This window comes from Anomalospiza imberbis, chromosome 1 (genome assembly GCF_031753505.1).
Source record: "Anomalospiza imberbis isolate Cuckoo-Finch-1a 21T00152 chromosome 1, ASM3175350v1, whole genome shotgun sequence".
In the NCBI taxonomy this organism is placed as follows: domain Eukaryota; kingdom Metazoa; phylum Chordata; class Aves; order Passeriformes; family Viduidae; genus Anomalospiza; species Anomalospiza imberbis.
Genome location: NC_089681.1, coordinates 69810919 through 69832778, shown reverse-complemented (window position 1 = coordinate 69832778; position 21860 = coordinate 69810919). Strand labels below are relative to the sequence as shown.

Genomic DNA, 21860 nt, shown 5'->3' with positions numbered 1-21860 from the left:
CAGACCCTGTTCATCACAGCTCAGTGTCCTGTGTGAACCTGTGTTTCTTGCTAAAACATCTGCTGATATCTGTGCAAAATGAGGAGCAATTAGAGCAGAATTGTCTTTGGGCTAAGAGTTTGCAATGTGTGTTACACAAACTAATTAATTTTCTAATGTCAGATGTTCTTAATCACAGTATCTAATTAAAATCATATAGGCATTGGACATAGTTGTGGTTATGTTGGATTTTCAAATACTAATTAAATTGTATTTCAAGTTAAGAAGGGAAGACATAAGATTTAGGATGCAGAAGCAACCCAAATGAAGGCAGCATGGATATTTCAGAGGAAGGTATCTTTCCTCTCCATCTGCTGACATTGTTACTGAAGTTTCCAAGATGTCAGAAAAATAACGTCTGAGACACAAAGCAGTCTACAGACTGGATATTGACAAACCAGATTAAAGCATTACTAAATTAGCAGTAACAAAGAAAAAAAAATTCAGCTTGAAGGGAAATGGCTCATCTGGTGATGTTTTTCTCATCTGGTTTTGCAGGTACAGACTGAAGCAACAATTAGTGTTAAAGGAATCCTAATGTAAGGGTTCTTTGTATCAGGATGAAAATCCTACAGCCACATGCTGTAAAACATGAGTCTCATAGGAATTTATTTACAGGCCCAAATGCATTTAAGCTGTTTTGCCTGGTGAACTTCATGCTAGAATGCTTAATGAGGGATCAGATGTCTGATCATGTCTGTTGTTCTGCAACTAATGAAAAGAAGCACAAACCTATAAGGCAAGTAATTAAAATCTGTACCACAGACTCACTTCTGGCCCAGACTAATTTTGTACTGGTCATGTTCTCATAGCCCAAGTACCCACTGCTAAAGCCAAGGGCCAGATTTCACAGGTATCATTTTGCATCTGCCACAGAGGTGGACAGTTTGGACAAACATGCTGACAGCACTACCTTGCCACAGGGCAGGCTTACTGAGATCTTACCATGTTGCTTTTTTTTAATGCCATCTTCTTGTCTGTTCCAAATCCAATATATACAATAAAGGAAGGTGGGGTTTTGGTTTTGATTTTTATTGTTTGTTTGTTTGGGGTTTTTTTAAACATGTTTGTGTAGAATTATTGTCTGTGACTTTTAATGATCATAGTGGGAGTCAGTTTAAATGTCAGTATGGCCTCCTCTAGCTAAGCAGAAAATAGGCATCCTCAAACCTAGGCAAGCAGTCCCCTTTATTAACTTAGTGAAAAAATTAAGTTACTTCCTGCAGGATAGTCAGTTCTAAGCACTTTAACATGCATGCCCAGATAGAAAAAAAATTGAGGAATATCAAAATCCAAAGGAAGTACTCTGCCTATGTGTGCTGATGAATGAATTTTATCATGCTAACAATATTAACTAACTCATGATGTAGTGCAATATGGAAACATCACATGGAGACATAGCATGCAGAAGCCAGAGTGGAATGCATTTGATGGCTTCTATGGATTAACAAGGAGGAAACAGGAAAGGATTGTCCAAAAATATAAAAGTGAAATATTTCCAACCTTCTGTTTTTCTATCTGTCAGAAGAACCACCAATCTCTCCACCCCACCCTTCCAAACCCCTGGATTTTTTAAGTAAAGATGTGTTTTGTGCAGATGGTGCTTTTTCACCTAAATTCTGATAGACCACTCAAATACAAGGACTACAGGGGTAAATAATTGCTTTCTGGAAGTACTATTGAAAAGTTTTCTGATCCAACAGCTATCAGGCCAATAAAGTGTTTTATGCAGAGTGTGCATTTTCAATGTGTTATAACTTTATGACCTGAAAGTTGGTCATGGTATGTTGTTCTAATATGATTCTAGCAGCCTTCCCAAATGAATACTGTAAATATCATAGCAGAATATCCCCAGTAACTTTTCTCAAACAAAAGGAGTGAATAAGTTCTTTGCTAAATAAAATGCAGTCTATCCTAATAGGAATCTTAAAGACAGAACAGCCAGAATAAAGGTATCTTTGGGATTGTGTTTTCCTCTTCACATTTCTTAAAAGCTGTTTAACATGACCTACCCAATTAAACTGAATTAAGGCAAGAGATACACAGTGTAGTGATATATCCAAAGGACGACATTCATTCCAATATAAAATGAATAGCATTGTATTAACGTTTATTTCTAATTACAAGAAACAGAATATCAGTCCCTTATTTGTACAAAAATACCTGAAAGATTACAATTAGGTTCACAAGCCAAAAAGCTATTTACAGTATGAAGCAAAGCATATTGAATAAAGGTTTTGTCTCTTAAGTTAATACCTTTTGCATTCCCTGAAACTTTAAACTTTATTCCATTTTACAGTCACTAAATCTTGCATTGTGACAATATAATTTACGATAAGCAAGTCTTGCCACTGGAAAGGTGCATTGATTGGTCAAACTGTCAGGTATTTAGTGCAGAAAAGATAAGACAAAACATCTAAACTGAGGCACGTGTTTCTTCAAGATTAATTAACAAATAAAAAGGTTTTTGTACTTTAACACCTATCGTAACATAACTTAACTAGTAACCTCATTACCAAAATGGTTTGGCATTTTCCTTCTCAACATATTCAAGATTGCTACATGAAGTATTTATTTAGAAAATAAAATCACAGGCAAAAAGATAAAAATTCAACAGGCTCCAAAACAACCCTGAGCATCCCCTTTACATTCATGTCATTTAAATACAAAAATAAGAGTCAAATGTCCTTCAGTCCTTGGTATTCTGAGCTGGCAGCCAGCTGAATCTGTTGGAAAACTAAGGTGGCATTGACTGTTTTCCAGCAGAAAGAAGACAAAGCAGTGATCTGCTTAAGTAAGATTGTTGCCACTTTGAAGGTGGTCACTTTCTCAAAACAGCTCACTTTAGCTGGGAAGAGTACAAAATACTAAGTCAACCATCTACATACAAAAATCATGGTTCATAGTCAAACTTTTATTCTCAATTTAAATAAGATGCAAAGTTTTTTTTTTTTTTTTTTTATAAATATGAAACACTGCAAATACTATCTGCCTACTGGGAAAAATGCATGGTTGTCACTAAGCTATGTAAACAGAAAAACTTAAAACTACAGCATAAATGGTCTTATTAAACTGGTAATGTAGTCAATACAAGTATTTTTTTTCTCCTAATAGGGGCCAAATAGAAGCATGCAAAGTGAAGTCAGACTTAAGTTAGCTTAATTTCAAGGTTTTAAAATACATTGTCTAGAAAGCAGGAACACTCATTTCACTATGTACAATTAAAAAAAGCAAAACAAAACAAAACAAAAACAGCTTCTACTAAAAACGAAATCAAGTTTCTTCATTTTTAGTATCTAGACATTAAATGGAAAAAAATACTAATTGTGTTCTGTAAACTAAAATACAGTGTTTCTATACCATTGACATAGTTTAAGCTGATATGGACGACTCAGGCAGGTTATGGTTTGTCTTAAGCTATTCTTAACACTACATGAAGACCTAAAAGTGTAGGATTGATTTTCCTTCTTTACCCTTTCAGATGGCTAGGATTTCAAACCCAGTGGCAAATATTAAGGATTAACTAACCTGTGTAAATAATTTACCATTTTATAAATGCTCCGTTCTGCACTACACTCTGCAAGTTCCCAGGTGGAATACTTCTCACTGTGGCTAATGGCACCAAGCACGGGGAAGTTATTTCAGTTCAGACAGTTGCTGAAGGAATGGTTGGTTGCAACTGCAGGATCAAGGTGGGACTTGTCTCACTTTAATACTGATTTATCATCAGAAAGAGTTATTGAGTAAACATTAAAGAATTCATTTAAACATTAACAATAAAGTAGTTCTGATGACAAAACAGCACCAGAGCGAGATACATGCTTGTCTGCCACAGGTACTGGTGTGCACTAGCACACATGACACAGGGATCACCAGTTACCTCAATGGATGATACTGCCAGCAGTTACTTCACAATCAAATCTGTTTCTATTCCCAGCATGTTCCTTCTCACCATGTAAACTTTCATGGCCCTACAAGAAGCAGAAGGGGTTCAGTTCTTCTTATGCCCTATCCCCAGGAGAGCGTTGTGTCACTGTAGCTTTATTCTATCGAAAGAGCTCTTTGAAACAGTCTGAAAATTCAAGGAGCTATAAAGCTAAAAACACTGGTTTTTAATTTTTTTTTTATTTTGTCATACTAAGACTACCTGCAGAAGAATCTTCTCACAAAAAATGGTGGTTTCAAATACAAGTGTAGTCATTCAGTCCTACTCTATTTAGTAACAGTAAGTTTCCTCAGGAAAACAGTCAAAAGGCTGTAAAAAACAAACCACCACTCCAATAATAAAAATTTGTGCATAGAATCTAATACAGTCTCTGCATGACTGGATGCCACTAATATGCCATCAACATACTACAGCCATAATGCTACAAGTCAACAGTTTTAAGAGTATGTATACTGGTGGTAGGTTCTTTTAGAATTGTATCCTCATTGCTTCTTCAAAGATATCGGCAGATCACTGAACCTCAGGTCTCCAGAGAAGTACTGAGACATACGCGCACACACACACACACTTCTTGATTTTCTTCTAGATCCTTTTAGGCTGAAGCATTCCATACATTTTAGGGTGTAGATTAATACCCAACTCCTGCATGAATTTAAAAAGCCACATCAGCTCCTAATATAGGCTGCATACAATATCCGAAACAAAGTAGGAGTGCAAAAAAAGTGATCAATACAAAAAGTAAACACACTAGTCTTAATTGTCAAGATTATTCCAGGGCAAGAGTTCTTTTCCAAGATTTCTCTTCACACTTGTTCCTGTTAAGTGGCCCAGCCAAGACAGTTTCCAGTTTTGTTTCAAATTTACTCATTGTTTTACAGACCCTCCCCCCATTTTTGGGATGCTGGGACACTCAGCAGCAATCACTCTTAGGTGTTAGACAAACCAGCAATCTTGGTCTGTTGGCACCTGTCGAATCCATCCCTTTCAGAGTCCCAAGGTGCATAATATTTATTTTTTAACCAACTTACAAATCTGCCAATTCCCCAGTGTCAACGTTCTCTTACATTTACTCTTCTAACAAATCCAGTCTTCAGCAAGAGTCAGATTTGAGGTCATAAGGCCACTCGGATGCAGTGGTGTTTGAGTTTGCAGGGCAAGACTCCTTTGTTTAGTTGATAGAATTCAACAAGCTGGATTAGATCACTGAATTTGGTGTTCCCATCATCCAGACTGAAAAATATCTGTCCATCATCTTCACACTAGGAAAACAAAACATCAAGTTAGGCTGCACATGAAGAGATACACAAGTGGAAAAACTTAGAGAGTACCACCAGTGTGTGACATAAATAAATGATGGGCACTCGGTTGGTACTAGGTTGCATAAACAACCCAGTGCCTGCAGTTCTTTATGAAACCATGCACAGGGCTAGAAAAAACATACCTTAACCCAACCTGCAACATTTTGCTTATGAAAGTGAAAACTTGTGGGCAGAGTAATTGAAAGTTGTACAGACAGCACTGGCATTCATTAAATAAAACAAAAATACCCCAAAAGGAATTGTTAGCTTTTGTAAAATTGGCCAGCTAAACAACAGAAGAGGGTTTGGAACAATAAAAAGATCTACATAATCTTAAATTTTTCATGCTTTTCTGGATCAAGATAAAAACCAAATTGTTTTCCAACATCTCAGTGTAATGTTATTTGAAGCTCAACATTATTGGATAACCTCCAGAATAAAACTTTTTAAAGTTTCCCGAAGTTATTCTATGCTTGCTTAAGTGAGAAGGGAGACAACAGCTGCTGCTGTCTCTGAGAGTCACAGAGAACAAGTTCTGTGTATCAGACAGACTTGTGTAATGTAGTGATGTACACTAGTTTTCCAGCAATGTTAACCAATAATTTTAATCAGACATTTGACTGATTAAAGATTATTCTAAAGAATATCTGCTTTTATATTTGCTAATGAAAACATCCTTGTTAGTTACATCAGTAATTAATAAGAGATCTCCTCAGATGTTGGCAAAAGCTTAATGGTTTAAAATTTCAGGGTTTTTTATCAGTATCAAAAATAATCTACTTACCGGCAAGATTTGAAAATGCTTTATTTTTTGATGATGGCATAACGTCAGTACAAATGCCTTTGGATTGCTTTGGCTGTCCCGGAGAAGAAATAATCTAGGAGAGAACATTTTTAAGAACAAATTGAATACCTTCATCTGTTTGTTCTTAAATAATCAGAACTACTAAGTAATATTGTGCCACTGCCGAGCTCTTTTTTAAGTGGCATTAAGAGGTGGTTCTGTAACTGGCAATTTGCTTTCTATTATTATACCATGGCTATGCAACATTAACAGATGAAGAAATAAGAAGTGCAAGATACATGATGGTAGTTCTTCCCCTAAGAATGTACTTATTTTTTTAAGGTTCCCTCTAACTCAGCCTTCCATTAATGATACGTATTCTCATGAAGAAAATGTTATCATTTAATTCTAGAGAAAATCTAAATTCCTGTAGATGGGGAAGTAATATATGGGAATCTGTTCCCACTACAATATCTTGCATCAGTTCACAGAAATTCAATGTCAGCAAAATTTTGTGTAGGTTAAATGGCTGCTATTGCACAGAAACAGCTCAATGCTTTCTTAAAATTATTTACCAGTTAAGTAGCTTCCAAATTATCAAGATGGGGAAAACACACACTGATTTTTCCTCTAGAACAGTCACAGTATTTTCCCCTCAGCATGTGGAAAAAAATGTACATTAGGCATACAGCTACCAACATCATACACCACGTAGCTGTCACTTTTAATTTAACCCACAAAACTGAAGTCCTACCCCAAATGGACTTTATTTAACATACATACTGGGCAGAGGAGGAAAAAAAATAGATAAAAACCCCGGTGTTTCTTCCCCTTGATATTTATGAACTAAGGAATCAGATACTCTCCATGCCACAGGAGAAAAGAATATATCTATGGCAGAATGTTTATAGCACTAAGCACAAGTGTATTTGACAGATGGCTGAGCACAGGACTGGGACAGCCCTCTTAATTGCTGACCACTAAGCAAGGAACACACTTTTCTCCAAGGTGCACTTGAAAGAACTGCTTGTAGTCTTAAGAACCCAAAAGAATTTACTCCAGCTCCTCCAAACTGATTGAGAAATGGCAGTACCAGAAAAATGCACCACCATAACCAGAGTGAGTTCAGTATTCAGGGACAGGCATGTCTTGCCACTCTCAGAAACCATGCATGGTATTTGAACATTCCATTGTAATCTTTGGAAGACCAAATGTGTGGAAAAGGGACAAAAGCCTTTATAAATTAGGATCCATGTGAGGATCCATGTGAGGGAGAAAGACCATAGCTGCCCTGTGGTTGCTGCAGTTCATGCAAGTATCTCTCAATTATTTTTCATCTAGCTGTTTCATATCTTGCATAGTATTACAATACACAAAGCAAAGGTCTGCACAACTGATGCTGCAACTGTTTACTCAACCTCTGGCAAGCAACCAGCTTCCACACAAACAATGACTACCAAAAGAGATGCATCCTCAGCAAGAACTTCCAGAGATATCAAAGATAGCAGCATCAGTTGCTTGTATACAGTGTTGAACCTCTTCCATGAACCATCAGGAGACTGTTAACTTTCTACCTTCTTTTGTTCAAGAACACACAGAGCAGGAAAACATAGGCAAGAGTTTTACACCCTGAAAATCATGATCCTTAGATCTCAGAGCACATAGGAAAACTGGTTCTTTTGTCACTGCTGGTGGACCTTACTATGGCCAAATTAACCAATTTTTACATTCCACAGTAAGTAAGCTGATTAGGCACAAATTTAACACAGCATCAAACACATGAACACATTTATGAAAACCTCAAGAAGGATGGGCCACCAGATTCCTAAGGCAACAAGACAAAATGAGCCCAAGATTATAAGGTGAGAAAACTAGAAACTCAAAAAGTCAGCAGTGCTCCTTTGCTTTCTCAGCTTCTCTTTTCTGTTGAACCTGCTTAACTAAAACCCCCTGTCTAGCCTTACACTAGACAAAACCCCCCAAAAATAAGCAAACACTGCTTGATGAATATATATATATATATATATGCACTACCAATTTCTACTTCCCTAATGTATTTTAGTCTTCAGAAAGATTAGTGTTGCTTCTCAATCAGAAAATGCTGAAGAAAGGTTTGAACTTCACTGCCTCCTGTGAAGCCTACATGGATGTTTCCACCTTAACCTTGAGAGCGATGAAGACAGTGAACCAAAGGCAACCATGCCTTTCCCATCCGACAAGTCAACAATGCTGACTGCAGTTCAAGCAATTTCCCTTAAATAACCATAACTCCATATAAATAAGGAAAACAGAGATGCTCAGAAGATACTTAAATCTCGACCACAGACATATAAGAGAGTGCTGGAACAGGTACTTCTATTTCTTTGCTCTAGAACAGAAATAGTGAGCAAGCACCACTAGCTGCTCTGATTCATGCAGAAGAGCACAAACAGCTGATTATAAATTTGTTTGCAAATGGTTAGGTACAGGTTTGCCTGAAAAATATCGCCTCAACGCATATTACAAGAATTAACTATTTTCAAATTCTAACATTGTCTAAAACTTGACTACCTCTGTTGGAAAAAAAAAAAAGAAAGACAATTAAGTGTATTTTAAGATTTTACTTTTCAAATTAAAAGCTAAGATCCACTCCTACAAGCACTCACTCTGACTTTTTGGAATCCAGGCAGGTTATAACGGGACTACTCAACGATCAGGTTACTCAGAAGTGCTCATAAACCTGTAAACTATTACAGCATAAGTTGCGCTCTCATCTCTAAAGCTCACTGTCAGATCTGTCAGATCATAAATACTGAACAACAAGAATACCTACCCATCTACAAGCCCTTGTTGCTTAATAATCCTGTGAGACTCTTCTCTAGAAATTCTGCCGTGAAACCAGTGCTGTGTCCTATGAATAACTGGAGGTGAGAGGAAAAAGAGGGAGAGGATGGTTAAAATCAGTTACGTAAGCAACCATTTTTATCACGTACTAATTATTTAAACATTTTAAAAGTGGGTATAGTTCTCTTACAGAATATAAAATATCTTCCATCAACCTACATAAAAAATAATCAATATAAAAAAATGCATCTATTAATATACCAGGTAGAGAGGCATCATATCGCCATGCATTTTCCAATTTGGAGGTATACAATTAGGTAAACAAGAGAAGTCTCTTATAATACTGCCTTCTCATAGCTTCTTGAACATACTGGGACTAACATTGCTTAGAAATCCATGTATAACCTAATGAGTTAGAAACAAGACCCTCTAAATCTCAAATAAAGAAATGCACTTTAGCTAGTGCTTTCAAGAGTCAAGTTAGCCCCCAATATTTTTATCTTTATTTTTTTGTTCTTCAAATGGTATTTTAAAATTCTGTTAACAGAATAGCAAGAGAAAATAGCTGTGTTTCCTCCAAGAACATTAGGATATTAATATGAAATTTCCTGTTGTTTTAATAAATTTACAGTCTTAAAGAAATGCTGAGGACTTGCATATTTTACATTTTTCAGTTATTATGGAACAAATTCCATTTTGAAAACTCTTATTTCTACTCTTTAATAAAAGATCACTTATTGACTTTCCATGTCCAAAATGGCAAATTAACTGCTGGATTCTTTTAAATGGAAATATTTATGGAGTGTCTATTTTTACAAAACACAAGTTTCAAAAGACTAGTCCTAAAGAAAAGCTTGAGTGGGCCATCAAAGGAAAACAAGTTCCTTCTACAGTGTCTGAATGGGTGGGCATGTTAATGACACAGGAGCTACTGATAAGGATTGTATTTGACATCAAGACATTCGTACTACATGGCTGCACTCTGTGTCTGTATGAAATGTACCTTTTCTTTACCCATGGAGACCTCTGATACTATGGTTACCAACCATCAGAATTTACCTGTACTCAGTGTGGAAGGATGGAGTGGACTTTGGCTACCCAAGATGTTCATTCGTGTGCTACGTTTCTATAGAGAAAATGAATTACCGTTAAATCCACACTAACGTCTTGGGAGAAGAGAATTAGTGCACATGCAATATAGATTAAATTTACAGGAAACTGGGGGCTGGGCAGATTTAATGCAAGGATGAGAAAAAGAAATGCAACTTTGAAGGGGGCTAATCTACAAGCAGCAGCTCATTTCAGTTGGCTTAAAACACGAGCCAGATGTTAATGATGAAAGCTCAGTATCTTAAAAAAAAAAGGAAAAAAAAAGACAGAAAAAAGAAAAAAAGAAAAGACTGATATGTTTCTGCTCAGGCAAAACACCAGGCACTCAGTAAATCAAGCAGTATTTCCCTCCCGTACATAAAGCACCAGCTAATGCTTCAGTAATGACTCCTTTTCCCTAAAAGACGAGCATGTGGGAAAACTTGTACTGCAGCTGTCTGTCCACAAGACACTATAAACAAGTTACATCAGTTTTCATTGCAAGAGGTCCTGCCTCTTGTATATTCTGCAATTAAACTTACTGGGAGCAAGCCATTAGTCAGAGCCCCAGCCTCTTCCATGTGGGGAAGCATTTAATTTGACATATTCCTCCTCAGAGACTGGTTTTGCAAACTGGCAGTAAAGTTCTGGTGGGTCTGCTTTCCCCCTCAACTTTCCTCTGGACACTAGGGGGACAGAGAAGCAGTGGTAGAAGGTTGTTGTGAATGTGACAGTTTTGCTAAAGATGGATATTGACTTTCAGATCTGCATGCTTGCAGTGTGATTGCTTCAGGTCGGAGCTAAGCTATACTGTGACCAGCACTGCACTAACATCATAGCACACTCTGTGTTTTGGCTCTCAACAGACACTTACTGATTGCAAAAATAGAAAAGAAGAGAAGATAGCTACCCTCCAAGCATGTCCTTCTTCCAAGGCAGCACTCTGTGCTTCAGCAGGATTTTCAATAACTCTTCCTATTTGCCCCGAAAAATCCATTGCTACTAGTGAGTTTTCAGACACACTTCTCTGAAAAGGAATTTTCACTTATTTCAAAAAACAGGGAAAGGAAAAACCAGCTTGAGAGTTTCACTTCAAACTGTTTTGGTTTTAGAAGACTGTCCAAAGTCCTCCTTCAACAGCACAGAAAATACATCTTATTTTTTTCTCCTTTCAAAAAATTCACAGACACAAAAATAGATGTTTTTTTGACTGTAGGGGGAGGGAGACGATTCAAAGGCTCAGAATAAAATCTGTTTGCTCAAGTTGCCCACTTGCCCTATTACTATATTTCAGTCATTTTCAGGGCCAGTTGGGATCCAAATATAGGCTCTTCCCTTTTAGGTAGTTAACAGTCAGCTCTTGGCCCAACATATTTTAGGAAATCTACGTGTTAGTTTTGCCAGACCTAAGCTGGCTTCTGCAGAGACAGCCAGATGTCTCTCCGTGCCGTACATCTCAAAGAGCATGACGTAGCCAAGATTTTTCAATCATGTGGATCATGTAAGCCTAAGATAATGGAGAGCCAACCATGGGAAGCTGTACTCATGCAAAACATGAACTTTACACTGATTTGCTACACAATGCTGAATTTACATTTCTTAGTGTAAAATTTTCCACTTTTAAAATGCAAAAGCAAATGTATCTTTTCCAACATTATACATCAGTGAGGTAAAGTTCATCACTTACTACTGGAGTGGAAAAGTGTGGAAGCATGGCTTTTCGCTGCTGGGGAATTCTGTAATTCTGATACAGTAGCATTCCATACTGCCAACAGAAACACAAGGACATTATTATTCAAATATATGCCCTACAAAAAAAAACTGTAGCGATTTCTTCATACCACTTTTACACTGGACCAAGGTCCCAAAGCCATTTGTATTGAGTAATAGTGATTGGCAGGTGGCAAAGAGTAAATATGCACAAAAAGTTTTATTTAAAAAAATACAAGTTCAAGTGATATACACAGGTTATTTTTGCCACCTTCCGATACCACCATGTTTTCCTTGTCGAACACAAGCTTTCAGTTGAGATCAGAACACACATATTAATTCCCTTCTTTTTACCCTCTAGAACTGAAAAGAATTCTGCACAAGACATTCAAACTCAGTTTTCATAATGATAAAAAATAAGAACCTTTCTAATTCACTATCTCTTTCAATAAATTTCACTATCACTTGGTACTTTTCTCATCCTTAAAAAAATAAGGTGATTGAATTCCAGTGATGCCCTTGGCAGAACATGATGAATTTTAGCAACATTTGTAGCTAGGATGGCAGGTAAACACCTACTCAGGGCCTTCCCTAGAGGCACAGTGCTGAAGGAGAGCAACGTTGCTTACTGAATGTTCTCACTGAAACAGTTTATACAATTTCCAAACAGGATAATATAGGACTATGGAAAGCTAAACGAGATGGTGAATAAAAAGGAGCGTTACAGACACGGCCTTGGGGCAAAGCCTTAATTTTCACTGACCTTTAGTTATTTTTTGGTGTGTCTTAAAAACAAAGTCATTTTTTTTTTCTGTACGCAGGACGTAGTAAGGTAGAGAGAAAAGCACAGCAGTTTTCAAAGCAGCACATTCAGAAAAAGACTGAGAACCAAACCAGAATTTATTAACATTTTCCTATGAAGATCAGGAAGTTCTCTCCTTCAAAGGGCACCAAATAGTCAGCTTTCTCCTCAGTTGCCTCCATACTGATTTTGTTTCAAAAAGCAGTGAAGCCTCCTATAATGTTATCAAGAAATTTCATTGTGTGCTGCCAGATATAAGTAACTTTCACCCAGACACAGGGTTACTTATTTTGTTACTTCTTCTAATAGAACCTTCAAAAAAATGGAAAAAAAATTGCTAAAGGAATGCTGTTCTGGTAAGAGAACCTCTTACCATTATGAAAACCTTTTATTTTGCTTTATGATAACTAGAAAATACCTTGTTAAGCAGGTTTTTTAATCCATTCACACATCTCAAATTTGGATCCAAAACTAAAACTATACTTGATTCATATGTAAAAGAATAGATCTTAGACCCACGCCTAAATTGTTAGGTGCTTGTCATTTTGCTCTTATCCATATTGGTTTGGAGCAGATGATATTTAAGAACGTATAGGTAATTTCTCATAAACAAAATAACAAATGCCACTTAACTCTAGGTGCAGCTTTGCAAAAGTAGAAGAGATTAGCTACCTTGAGGAGTCGAAAGGCAGTCATCCAGCACGTCCTGCTTTGCTCATCTTCAGCACACAACAACCGCAGTTCCTTAGTTTCATTTCTCACTCTGTTTGGCTTTAAAGTATTAGAGGGAAGTCAGATACATTCATTAGAAAACCAGTAACACTGTAAGCTTAGAATCACTGTAAGCAGGGTAAAGGCAGGTAGAGTATTAGTCTAAAGAAGTCGCCAGAAAAAGCTCCCACCACATTGAATTTAAAGCTCAGGAGAGGCTGAGTATGCTTTGAAGGAAATCACTTTCTCAGCTGGGTCCAACAAGACCAAAATTTGGTGCCTCCTGACTTTCAGAAGCTGGGGTCATTGATGCTTGTAGGTCCCCTCCAACTCAGGGTGTTCTGTGATTCTATGGTTTGAAATAACCTGCAGTCCTAGCAGTTTACAGGAACAAGGTACTCAGGCCATGCTAGAACCAGACCTGGGCACTTAGTTTTGTTGGGTTTCTAGTTGGAGGGGTTTTTTTTTGGGATTTTTTTGTTGTTGTTTTGGTTTGGCTTTTTTGCTTTGTTTTCAAATCTGTGAGAAGTTTTATAAACCCCCATTTCAAAATGAAGGATGAAAGTTTCCATAACTTAGGGTAACTGAAAATTTGCTTCTATCAGTTCAGGATGTGTCCTACAGCCAGTCTCTTTGATGCAAACTCTTGCGGTCTAGCTCTGGAATGGCTGTTAGGAAGGAGACTACTTTACTACTGTCATAAAACCAACTCCCAGCCCTATTTTCTTCTCAGAAAATTACACTTTTCAAACCTTTGAAATACTTTCCAAATGAATCTTTCAGCACAACAGTTTTAAAAATCTTCAAAGGCAAATAGTTATTCTTAAATTCGTTTTTCCAAGACAGTCTTCCTCTTTAAATAAAGGCAAACTTCTGGTCCACAATAATGATAAAATTGCACCCCATCAGAGCTTGATCCTTTGCTGTTATAAAGTTTTGGTGCTAACTGTCCAAAGAAACTTTTCTGTTTGATTAGAGAACTTGGAAAAAGCTTTCATCTGTGAGGTGAACCAAGGCCATCTCACAAGCATACCATGCTTCAGCTCTGAGCTGCTCTTGCACAAAAATTTCCCAAACCAAAGGAGCACCAGATAAAGTGTTAAAAGTGTCACAAAAAATGATGACAAGATTCACAGGACATGCCTGCCAAACGAAAGATGTTAAAGATCAAGTCTTTGTGACAGAAAAGGCTTGCAGAGTTTTACATACAAATCCCATTTAGCTGGGGGTTGGGGTGACTCTGAGCTACCAACACCGTCTGGAACTTTGGAAGAACTCAGTGAGAAGATTTACCTTTATACAAAATCCATACTCTGCAGGGGCATTGTACAACTTCTTGCCTGCTATCAACGAGAAAATATTGCTGTCTTCTAGGTCAGCCAACAATTGCAAATGTCTTGGTTCCTGGGGAAATAACATGATATAGCACAGGTAAGTGAAAGGTTTTGGAAGATGTGCAAGCTCTGCAGTCTCTCAAGCTCAGCATCCAACAGAGGGCAGTACATGAACACTGCTCCTCTCCCAGGCAAGCCTCAGATGGCCACGGCACACACCCCTTAGATACCAGCCTACCAGCACAAAGTGCTTGGTACAGGAAGCTCACAAAATACTTATGCAAACCCATCACATTGAAAATGGCCTGGCCTATTACATTGGTCCAGAGAAATCTGAAGGTTAGCACAACTTTAGTGGCAACAATGCCTGGCTGGTATGTTTTTATTTTATAATGAAACTGTAGGGCTGTGTTCATGCATTGAGAGTCCAGGGCTGGACTGTCACTTGATCATGCCTTACTTATCTTTTTCTGTGGAACAAGAACAGGAAACACTGTGTGGAGATTTTAAAAAAACAGCAAAAAATGCCCACTGTAAAAGCAGAAAATCCTTTCACATGCTAGTACTGTGCAACTTCTTTTTTAGTCTTACCTTTGAAGTTCCTTTTGTAGAACAATAAAGTCCTGATCTCCTCAAACACATAAACAGTTTCTTCCATGATTTCCTACCCAGCTCTTTCACGTGCAAGAAACCTTGAATTTCAGGGCAGCTACTGGAGTTTAAAAAGTTCTGTTGGAGAGGAAAATGTAGGTGAACATTATATCCTACGGATGAATTATAAAATTGTCACTGTATTTGCAGAACGGAGAAGAAAATGGCAAATTGATTTGCTGACTTGAGGTGCAGTTTCACACTAGGCTTAAACTGACCTAGATGTTTCATCTGATTAACAATCAAAACATATATTCCTGCTACTCCATTGTGTCTACCTGGCCATCTCCTCCTGCAACTGACACCTTCCTATTCTCTGTGTCAAGACTTAAATCTCAAAAAAGCTACTGCTTCTCGGTGTTCTAATTCATCTTGCACCTGGCCTGAAGGGAGAGAAAGTAAGTTTATTAATTTTTAAAATAATACCTTGTCACAGCAATTTTGGCAAATTGTCTTACTTGGAAACATTGGCCAAAATCTCCATCTTTATCCTAAAGTTTTTGAAAGGGAAGAGCCTATTTCAGGATTTCAAGTTGTCCCAAGACAAAAGGTATAACAGACAATAGAGTATTTAACTGAAAATGAAATGTAGAGCAGTCAAGTAAGTGCCAGCAATTATACCAGACCTCAGGATTGAAAAGCATTTAAATTCTTGATATAAGTAGAGGAACCACATGCAAAATAATTTGATTTGTGATATATCACAGGAAGGAAGAATTAATTATGGTAGGAGAACTGATGGATTGCTCCCTTATTACAACAGGCCAGGTTTTTAAAAGACAGAGGGCTTGATCATTAGGTTAAATGCCAAATTAATAAACTGAATAAGTATGAAGGAAAATGCATAAATCTGGTTAGCCTAGATGTCTCAGCAATTCTTCAAAGTTGTGTTTTGGTATGGACAATGCCCATAGGAAACAAAACCAAAAACAGCACCCTGTGTCAGAATTCTTACTTCTATTAAACCCTAATTTTTTTTCCCAGTCCTCCTCCTCATCTCATCTAACAGAATGGGAAAGAACAATCAGTTTTCTTGCTGTTTGTACTACGAATCCACTTGTCAGCTGTGAAAGGGAAAGACCAAAAGGAGAACAGATTATTTTTGTCCAGTCAGTTAAAACAAAAGTAAACTAAGATGGCAAGCTTTTTTGCATGTCAGAGCCAGGTCGAGACTAGGGAAAACAGATCCCACTGGTTTTAATTGTATTGTCATGACTAAAAATACTAGCTCTAAATGCAGTATATGATATAATGAGATGATATTTAACATTCTTCCCTGTCATGTGTGTAATTAAAACCAGCGAAATTGCTCAGTGTCTAAGGTGGCCTCAGATACAACATGCTTAATGACTACTAGGCTGCAGAGGTTTACCTTGAATAAATTACAACTGCCATTGAAATTCTGAAAAATGGTTGTGTGTTTTTCAAAAGAAGTACTTAATATAAAAATTGTAACAAAACTAATTTTTTGGGGTAAATAATGAACTAGAGGGAATATGTTCACCCTCTTTTCCTCACCCTCTTTTGTTGTTAACCCCCATGACTTATGCTTCTTCAGGACTGTACCTTTCTGAGCCTTCCCAGAAGCAAACTCATACCTCATGAGGCTGTAAGGTTTTCCTTTTGTTCCCGCTTGAGTTACCCTCAAAACATTTCCATCTTCAAGAAAGTCTTACTCTTCTGGGGAGTCTCGCTGCTTGTATTAACAAGCAAATTCAATTCTCCACTTAAATTACAGGAAGAAGGGTCCAAGGTGTGAAGACCTCTCTTCCTACCAGTCTGTGGCAATGCCAGTCCATGCCAGTTTTGGTTCCTGATTACCACCTCATTGCACATGACTGTCATTTATAATTCCAGAAATCAGCTAGATTTTTTTTTTGTTTGTTTTGATTGTTTCCCAGATGAAAGTGGATGCTAATGTTTTAAATTCTTCTCAGTGAATGTGGAACCAGATTTTAATGGACTTTGGTATGGTTATAGGACAAAATTAATGCACTGGATCAAAAGTCAGTGGAAACTTGTCTTTATAGAGAGTCAGTGTATATTTGCAAACATACAAAATGACAGAAATCAAGCTAAAATCAGTTACTCGTGTGTTTATATTCTTCATATATTTGTGCTTCTGCTTAATAATTTGCCTGTTATTCATGATACTGTCTTCCAGGCATCATGGTCGTATGTTCTTAGTACAGTACTTCTTTAATAAATTGTGTTTTAATTTTGCTCCGGAGTTGAATGTCCACAAGTTGAGAAAACGAGGGAACTGAAAAGGATTTACAGACTATGGGGCTTAGATTGGAGTGCTAAAATTGAGAGATCTAAGTGAATCAGTTACTGGTCAGAGAGGTAGCCCACCCTCTAGCATCATCCTTGAAGGCCAACCAACTATGCCACCACCCCTGTTCCTTTATGAACAAGGAAGAAACTGTAGAGAGACACCAAAACTTCAGCATAAATGCAGCGCACATGCCACCACCATGCAGATTGCACAACTCTACCAACACATACGAATAAGGAACACAACCCTGCAATTTAACCTGGGGAGCTTTAAATGGGATTACTTTGCCAATACTGTGTACAAATTTCTACTTGCACTTACTTCTCAGGGCATTATTTTTCTATACAAAAGAGCAGTTATTTGTCTGAACCATGGGGAAGTTGGTCCTTATTGTTAATTCTTGCCAGGCACAAACATGGGACACAAAAAGCAAAAGCAAAACTTCTTATCATCTCAAACTCATCTTCTAATATCCACTTGCATTTTTAAACTTTCTCCTCTGCTATGATGTGGAGTACAGAAGAGTACTTTTCTTCTGCCTTTTATAAAAGTTATATTTGTTATTCTAGAAATATACCTGCCAAGACTGCTTGCGAGTAACAACAGGCGGCTAAACCAGATACCCACAGAGTAAGTTGAGTATTAATAGAACAAATATGTATGACCATAGCTATGAATACTTTCTGTTTACAATTTACACTTCAATGCCACTGGGTAAGATCTTTGTCAGGTATTTTCAACTTTAGCCCCATATGCTACTTCACTATACTGGTCTTTCTCTATTTTCCACACCTTTGAATTTTCTTCCTTCCTTCCTGCCTGCCTCTCAACCCCTCCCCCTCCACCTTCTTTGTCCATACAGATAATTTACAGTACCTGCAAAAGTTGTGACTGTGGGATACTGCCATTTGTTTGCTGGCACCAGGCAACCATTTGTTCGGGAAAGAAATTCTAAACACAAAAAGAAGACAATTGGAAGTCACATTATATTTAAACACTTACAGAGAACTTGTGACATTTTCTTCCAGTCATTAATTTTTTACAACTATCACTATTTAATAAATTTGGAGATCCCCTGACACAGAAAGTAATACTAGGGCTTTTCAAGTGCAGTTCTTCCCTTCCTTCTGCTCACCAGATGCCCATGCAGACAGATTGTGGGTTTTTAAAATATCTGATATGCAGCATTTCCTAAATGCATTTTCCTCTCACTTCCTCTTCTGAGGACTTTTGGGGATCTCTAGGAGCCTCTACTTTCTTGGAAAGATAAGGATGAATGGTCCTGCAAGTTGAGTATGCAGTGACTCCTTGCTTATTGCACCAATGACTTGATTTCAGATTTATTCCTCCAGTTCCCCTTTCATCTGCTATGTTTTAAAATTCCTGTATAATTTGGTACACTGAATTTACTATACACAGCAATGACAGGAAATCATTCTTGAAGTTTTTAAACATTATTTGAAGCATGGAGACATCCAGAAATGCCTGAAATAAAACAATGACTGATTATAACAAGATGAATCACAACAAAAACATTTCCAGTTTAGAACATTTGTCACTTTTCAGGCAATATAAATTTCAGTATTTAGGGCATAAAGAGAAAGGCTGAAGAGGGATCACCCTCCTGCCAGGTAAGTTGCACATTGAGTTATGAAAGCTAACATTTACCAGCCTCTCTTGAGTAGAAACAGTGCCATATGGCAACAGCTAATGCAACGGATAGGGAGCCTTCGCATTCATACAGCACAAGAATTATTTATTCTGTGATTGCAGGAGCCTGAGACTGAATGCCAAGCATTCTGGGTTTTACTCCCATGCTCTGTTATTAATTAAAATATACCACATGAAACTAATGCGCTAGCTCCTATGATACCAAAACTTCTGAACAATGCTCAGATGTTCATAGGCTATCAGATGGTGAGATCGACAGAAGTGAAAAACTAGGAACATTCCATGTACAGAAACGTTTCACAGACTAAGTCAAGGCACAGACTCGGAAACAAGCACCAGCAGATGACAAATGTACATGCAAGCACACATGTGAGGATGCAGCAACTGTGCACTTGAATCTATGAGGAAAGGAATGAATTTACCACCCGCACTTTCTTCAGCAATGAGTTTAAACACGACCTCGTTTATCTTTTTTCCTTCTCGCATCACAGATGCCTGACTGGCCCAAAATCTGTTCTTACCTAACCACCTCTGGATTACCCTTCCTCAACTATCTTGACGGGTCGCATCAGCTGACATTGGTTCATGACAACAGTCTGCTCCAACATAATTGTTTGGATAAAATGTGAAAAAGTCCTCCTCAGATAAGCAGTTACACGGTAACCTGCTTAAAATTACAATATTCAAAGGATCTTAAAAATCCAGGAATAGCTATGGCATGCAGTACTTTTCAAGCATGGGTATACCGAGGATATAGAGAGGGCAAGCTACTGTGAACAGTAAAGAAGGCAGAGCACATCAGTAAAGCACAGCCATAGGTGAAACAATGTTTGACATATGTAACAATAAACTGGAAATTACATGTATGGAGTAAATCCTTTAGGGGTTACACAGATGGATTTGCTGTTTTATTAATTATTACAGTCAGAAATTAAAAGGTTTGGATACTGCTTGTTATGTGATGAATTTGCTTTGAATCAAGTAACTTTGATGATAATGAGTCAATTGCGCTTCTGATTGTTTTTCTTGAACTTACGAAAATTTCCCTGTCTTGGTCACTCTCCAATGTAACTACAGACATTTTGAAACAAGCATATTTGGTAACTTGGAAACACTTGAGGTTTTTATGCTAGAAGGAAAGTACAAGGAATTTAAACTTTGGTTAAAATTTCTTCAGAAAGAATTCTGTTAGTTGGTTACCTATTTTTTTTAATAATAAATGTTTAAAACATCACAGTGCCCAGCAATGTTATTGCAATCCACCCCTCTGTGGTGTAAACAACTAAATAATGAGACTCACCATGGGATTTTTGAAAAATTCGTATTTTGCGTAATTCTTCCTGAACAAAAATTTACTTTCACTTCCCATTGTGGATTCAACTTGAACTATGAGCTCATGATCTTCCAAGCACCTCTCTGTGGAAAAAGAACATGGTGTTAGTACGCAGCCAACCAGCAGGAGTGAGACCAACTAAGAACAGAAGTTGAAACAACCCAGTGTAGTTCTATTACCTTTTAATAAATTACAAAACACATTCTAACATATTGCCATGAGGCAATACTTTACTTTGTAATGTATTACAAAATGTAACATTATATGACTGTGTTCATCAAGGAATTCCTGTATCAGGGCTTCATAAGCACAGACTTTTGAAAAAGCAATAGATTTTTTTTTTGTGTGCAGCAGCTACAATAATACAGACAAACCCCTTCTTTTGGCAGTGGTTTTGTGCTGTGGAATTGGCAAGGTGGACAGGTTTAAGGGGGAAAAAAAGTTACAGAAAGGCCACTGTTAGGTCTTGAACTATCACAGAAATACAGTGTTGTTGTATTTGATCACAGTCTATAAAACCAGTCCATTTCAAGGTGAACTTCAGGCCTTTATTGTAGATGCTAGACAATGGGGTTTATTATGAAAGAGGTCACAGGATCTACTTTACAGGAATACTGACAGAGACAAATGTTTTGTACACATGACAGGGCAATTTTCTGCTCTAGATTTGGTTACAAGGTAACTGCCCATAACCACCACTTCTCTGGTCAAAAGAATGGCACATCAAAGCATGAACAGATAGCTTAACAAACCCAATTCACTGAAAGCAGTAACTCGAAAGAAGGCAACTGGCTAAGTGTACACTACTTAATGAACTCACTATCTTGACAAGAACTTTCTCAGAAAATATTTAGGTATTTTTCAGAAGTTTTAACTAGTCAGTGCTTTCATGCCTTATATAATACAAAATTTAAAAATTAGGTCAAACAAAACATAGCTTTTGCAAAACATTAAACAAAATGCCTATGACTTGCTGACCAAAGAAGTTTGGGAAGTCCCTTCCTCACGTAGTGTTCCTGCAATCCTTGTATTCCTGCAGTAAGAAATGCCAGGGTGCCACCCAAGTTCTCTTGGGGTGTTTTCAGGATAGAAAGCAAGCAGTCATTGGCATCTCCAAGAGAGCAAGCTCTGGAATATCACTTGAATTACTGAACTCAGCAGATTATGTGGTGTTCTTTGAAGATGTAACCTATGACTGAATGATTTCATGATTTTTTTCTCCCGCACTCAGGCTGTCAGTCATCACCAGCTCATTGATGACTTCAGCATTAACTGTGCATTTGTGATGCCCAGCCTTGCTCTAGATTGTGTTTTCAAAGGGGTTAACACTGAAAAACCTCCATAGTGGGTTGCTCTCAAACAAAGAGCTGTTTCTTAGTGCATCAGGTGTA

General features: G+C 37.5%; 1 protein-coding gene across 11 annotated transcripts in view; it reads right to left on the bottom strand.

The window, feature by feature from the left end:
* Positions 1 to 2123: 2123 nt before the first annotated feature.
* Positions 2124 to 21860, bottom strand: part of GRB10 (growth factor receptor bound protein 10) — a 146476-nt gene continuing 126739 nt past the window's right edge. For 10 of the 11 annotated variants that reach the window (XM_068195917.1, XM_068195926.1, XM_068195896.1 and 7 more), the window contains 11 exons: positions 20437 to 20552; positions 18342 to 18416; positions 15128 to 15265; positions 14496 to 14606; positions 13164 to 13262; positions 11667 to 11744; positions 10890 to 11006; positions 9950 to 10016; positions 8880 to 8967; positions 6068 to 6161; positions 2124 to 5244 (listed from right to left, as the gene is read on the bottom strand). In XM_068195917.1, the coding sequence (XP_068052018.1) occupies positions 5098 to 5244; positions 6068 to 6161; positions 8880 to 8967; positions 9950 to 10016; positions 10890 to 11006; positions 11667 to 11744; positions 13164 to 13262; positions 14496 to 14606; positions 15128 to 15265; positions 18342 to 18416; positions 20437 to 20552 (1130 nt within the window). In that variant the 3' untranslated portion in view covers positions 2124 to 5097. The remainder of the gene's footprint in view (positions 5245 to 6067; positions 6162 to 8879; positions 8968 to 9949; positions 10017 to 10889; positions 11007 to 11666; positions 11745 to 13163; positions 13263 to 14495; positions 14607 to 15127; positions 15266 to 18341; positions 18417 to 20436; positions 20553 to 21860) is intronic. The other variant, XR_011000859.1, reaches the window with a different exon arrangement.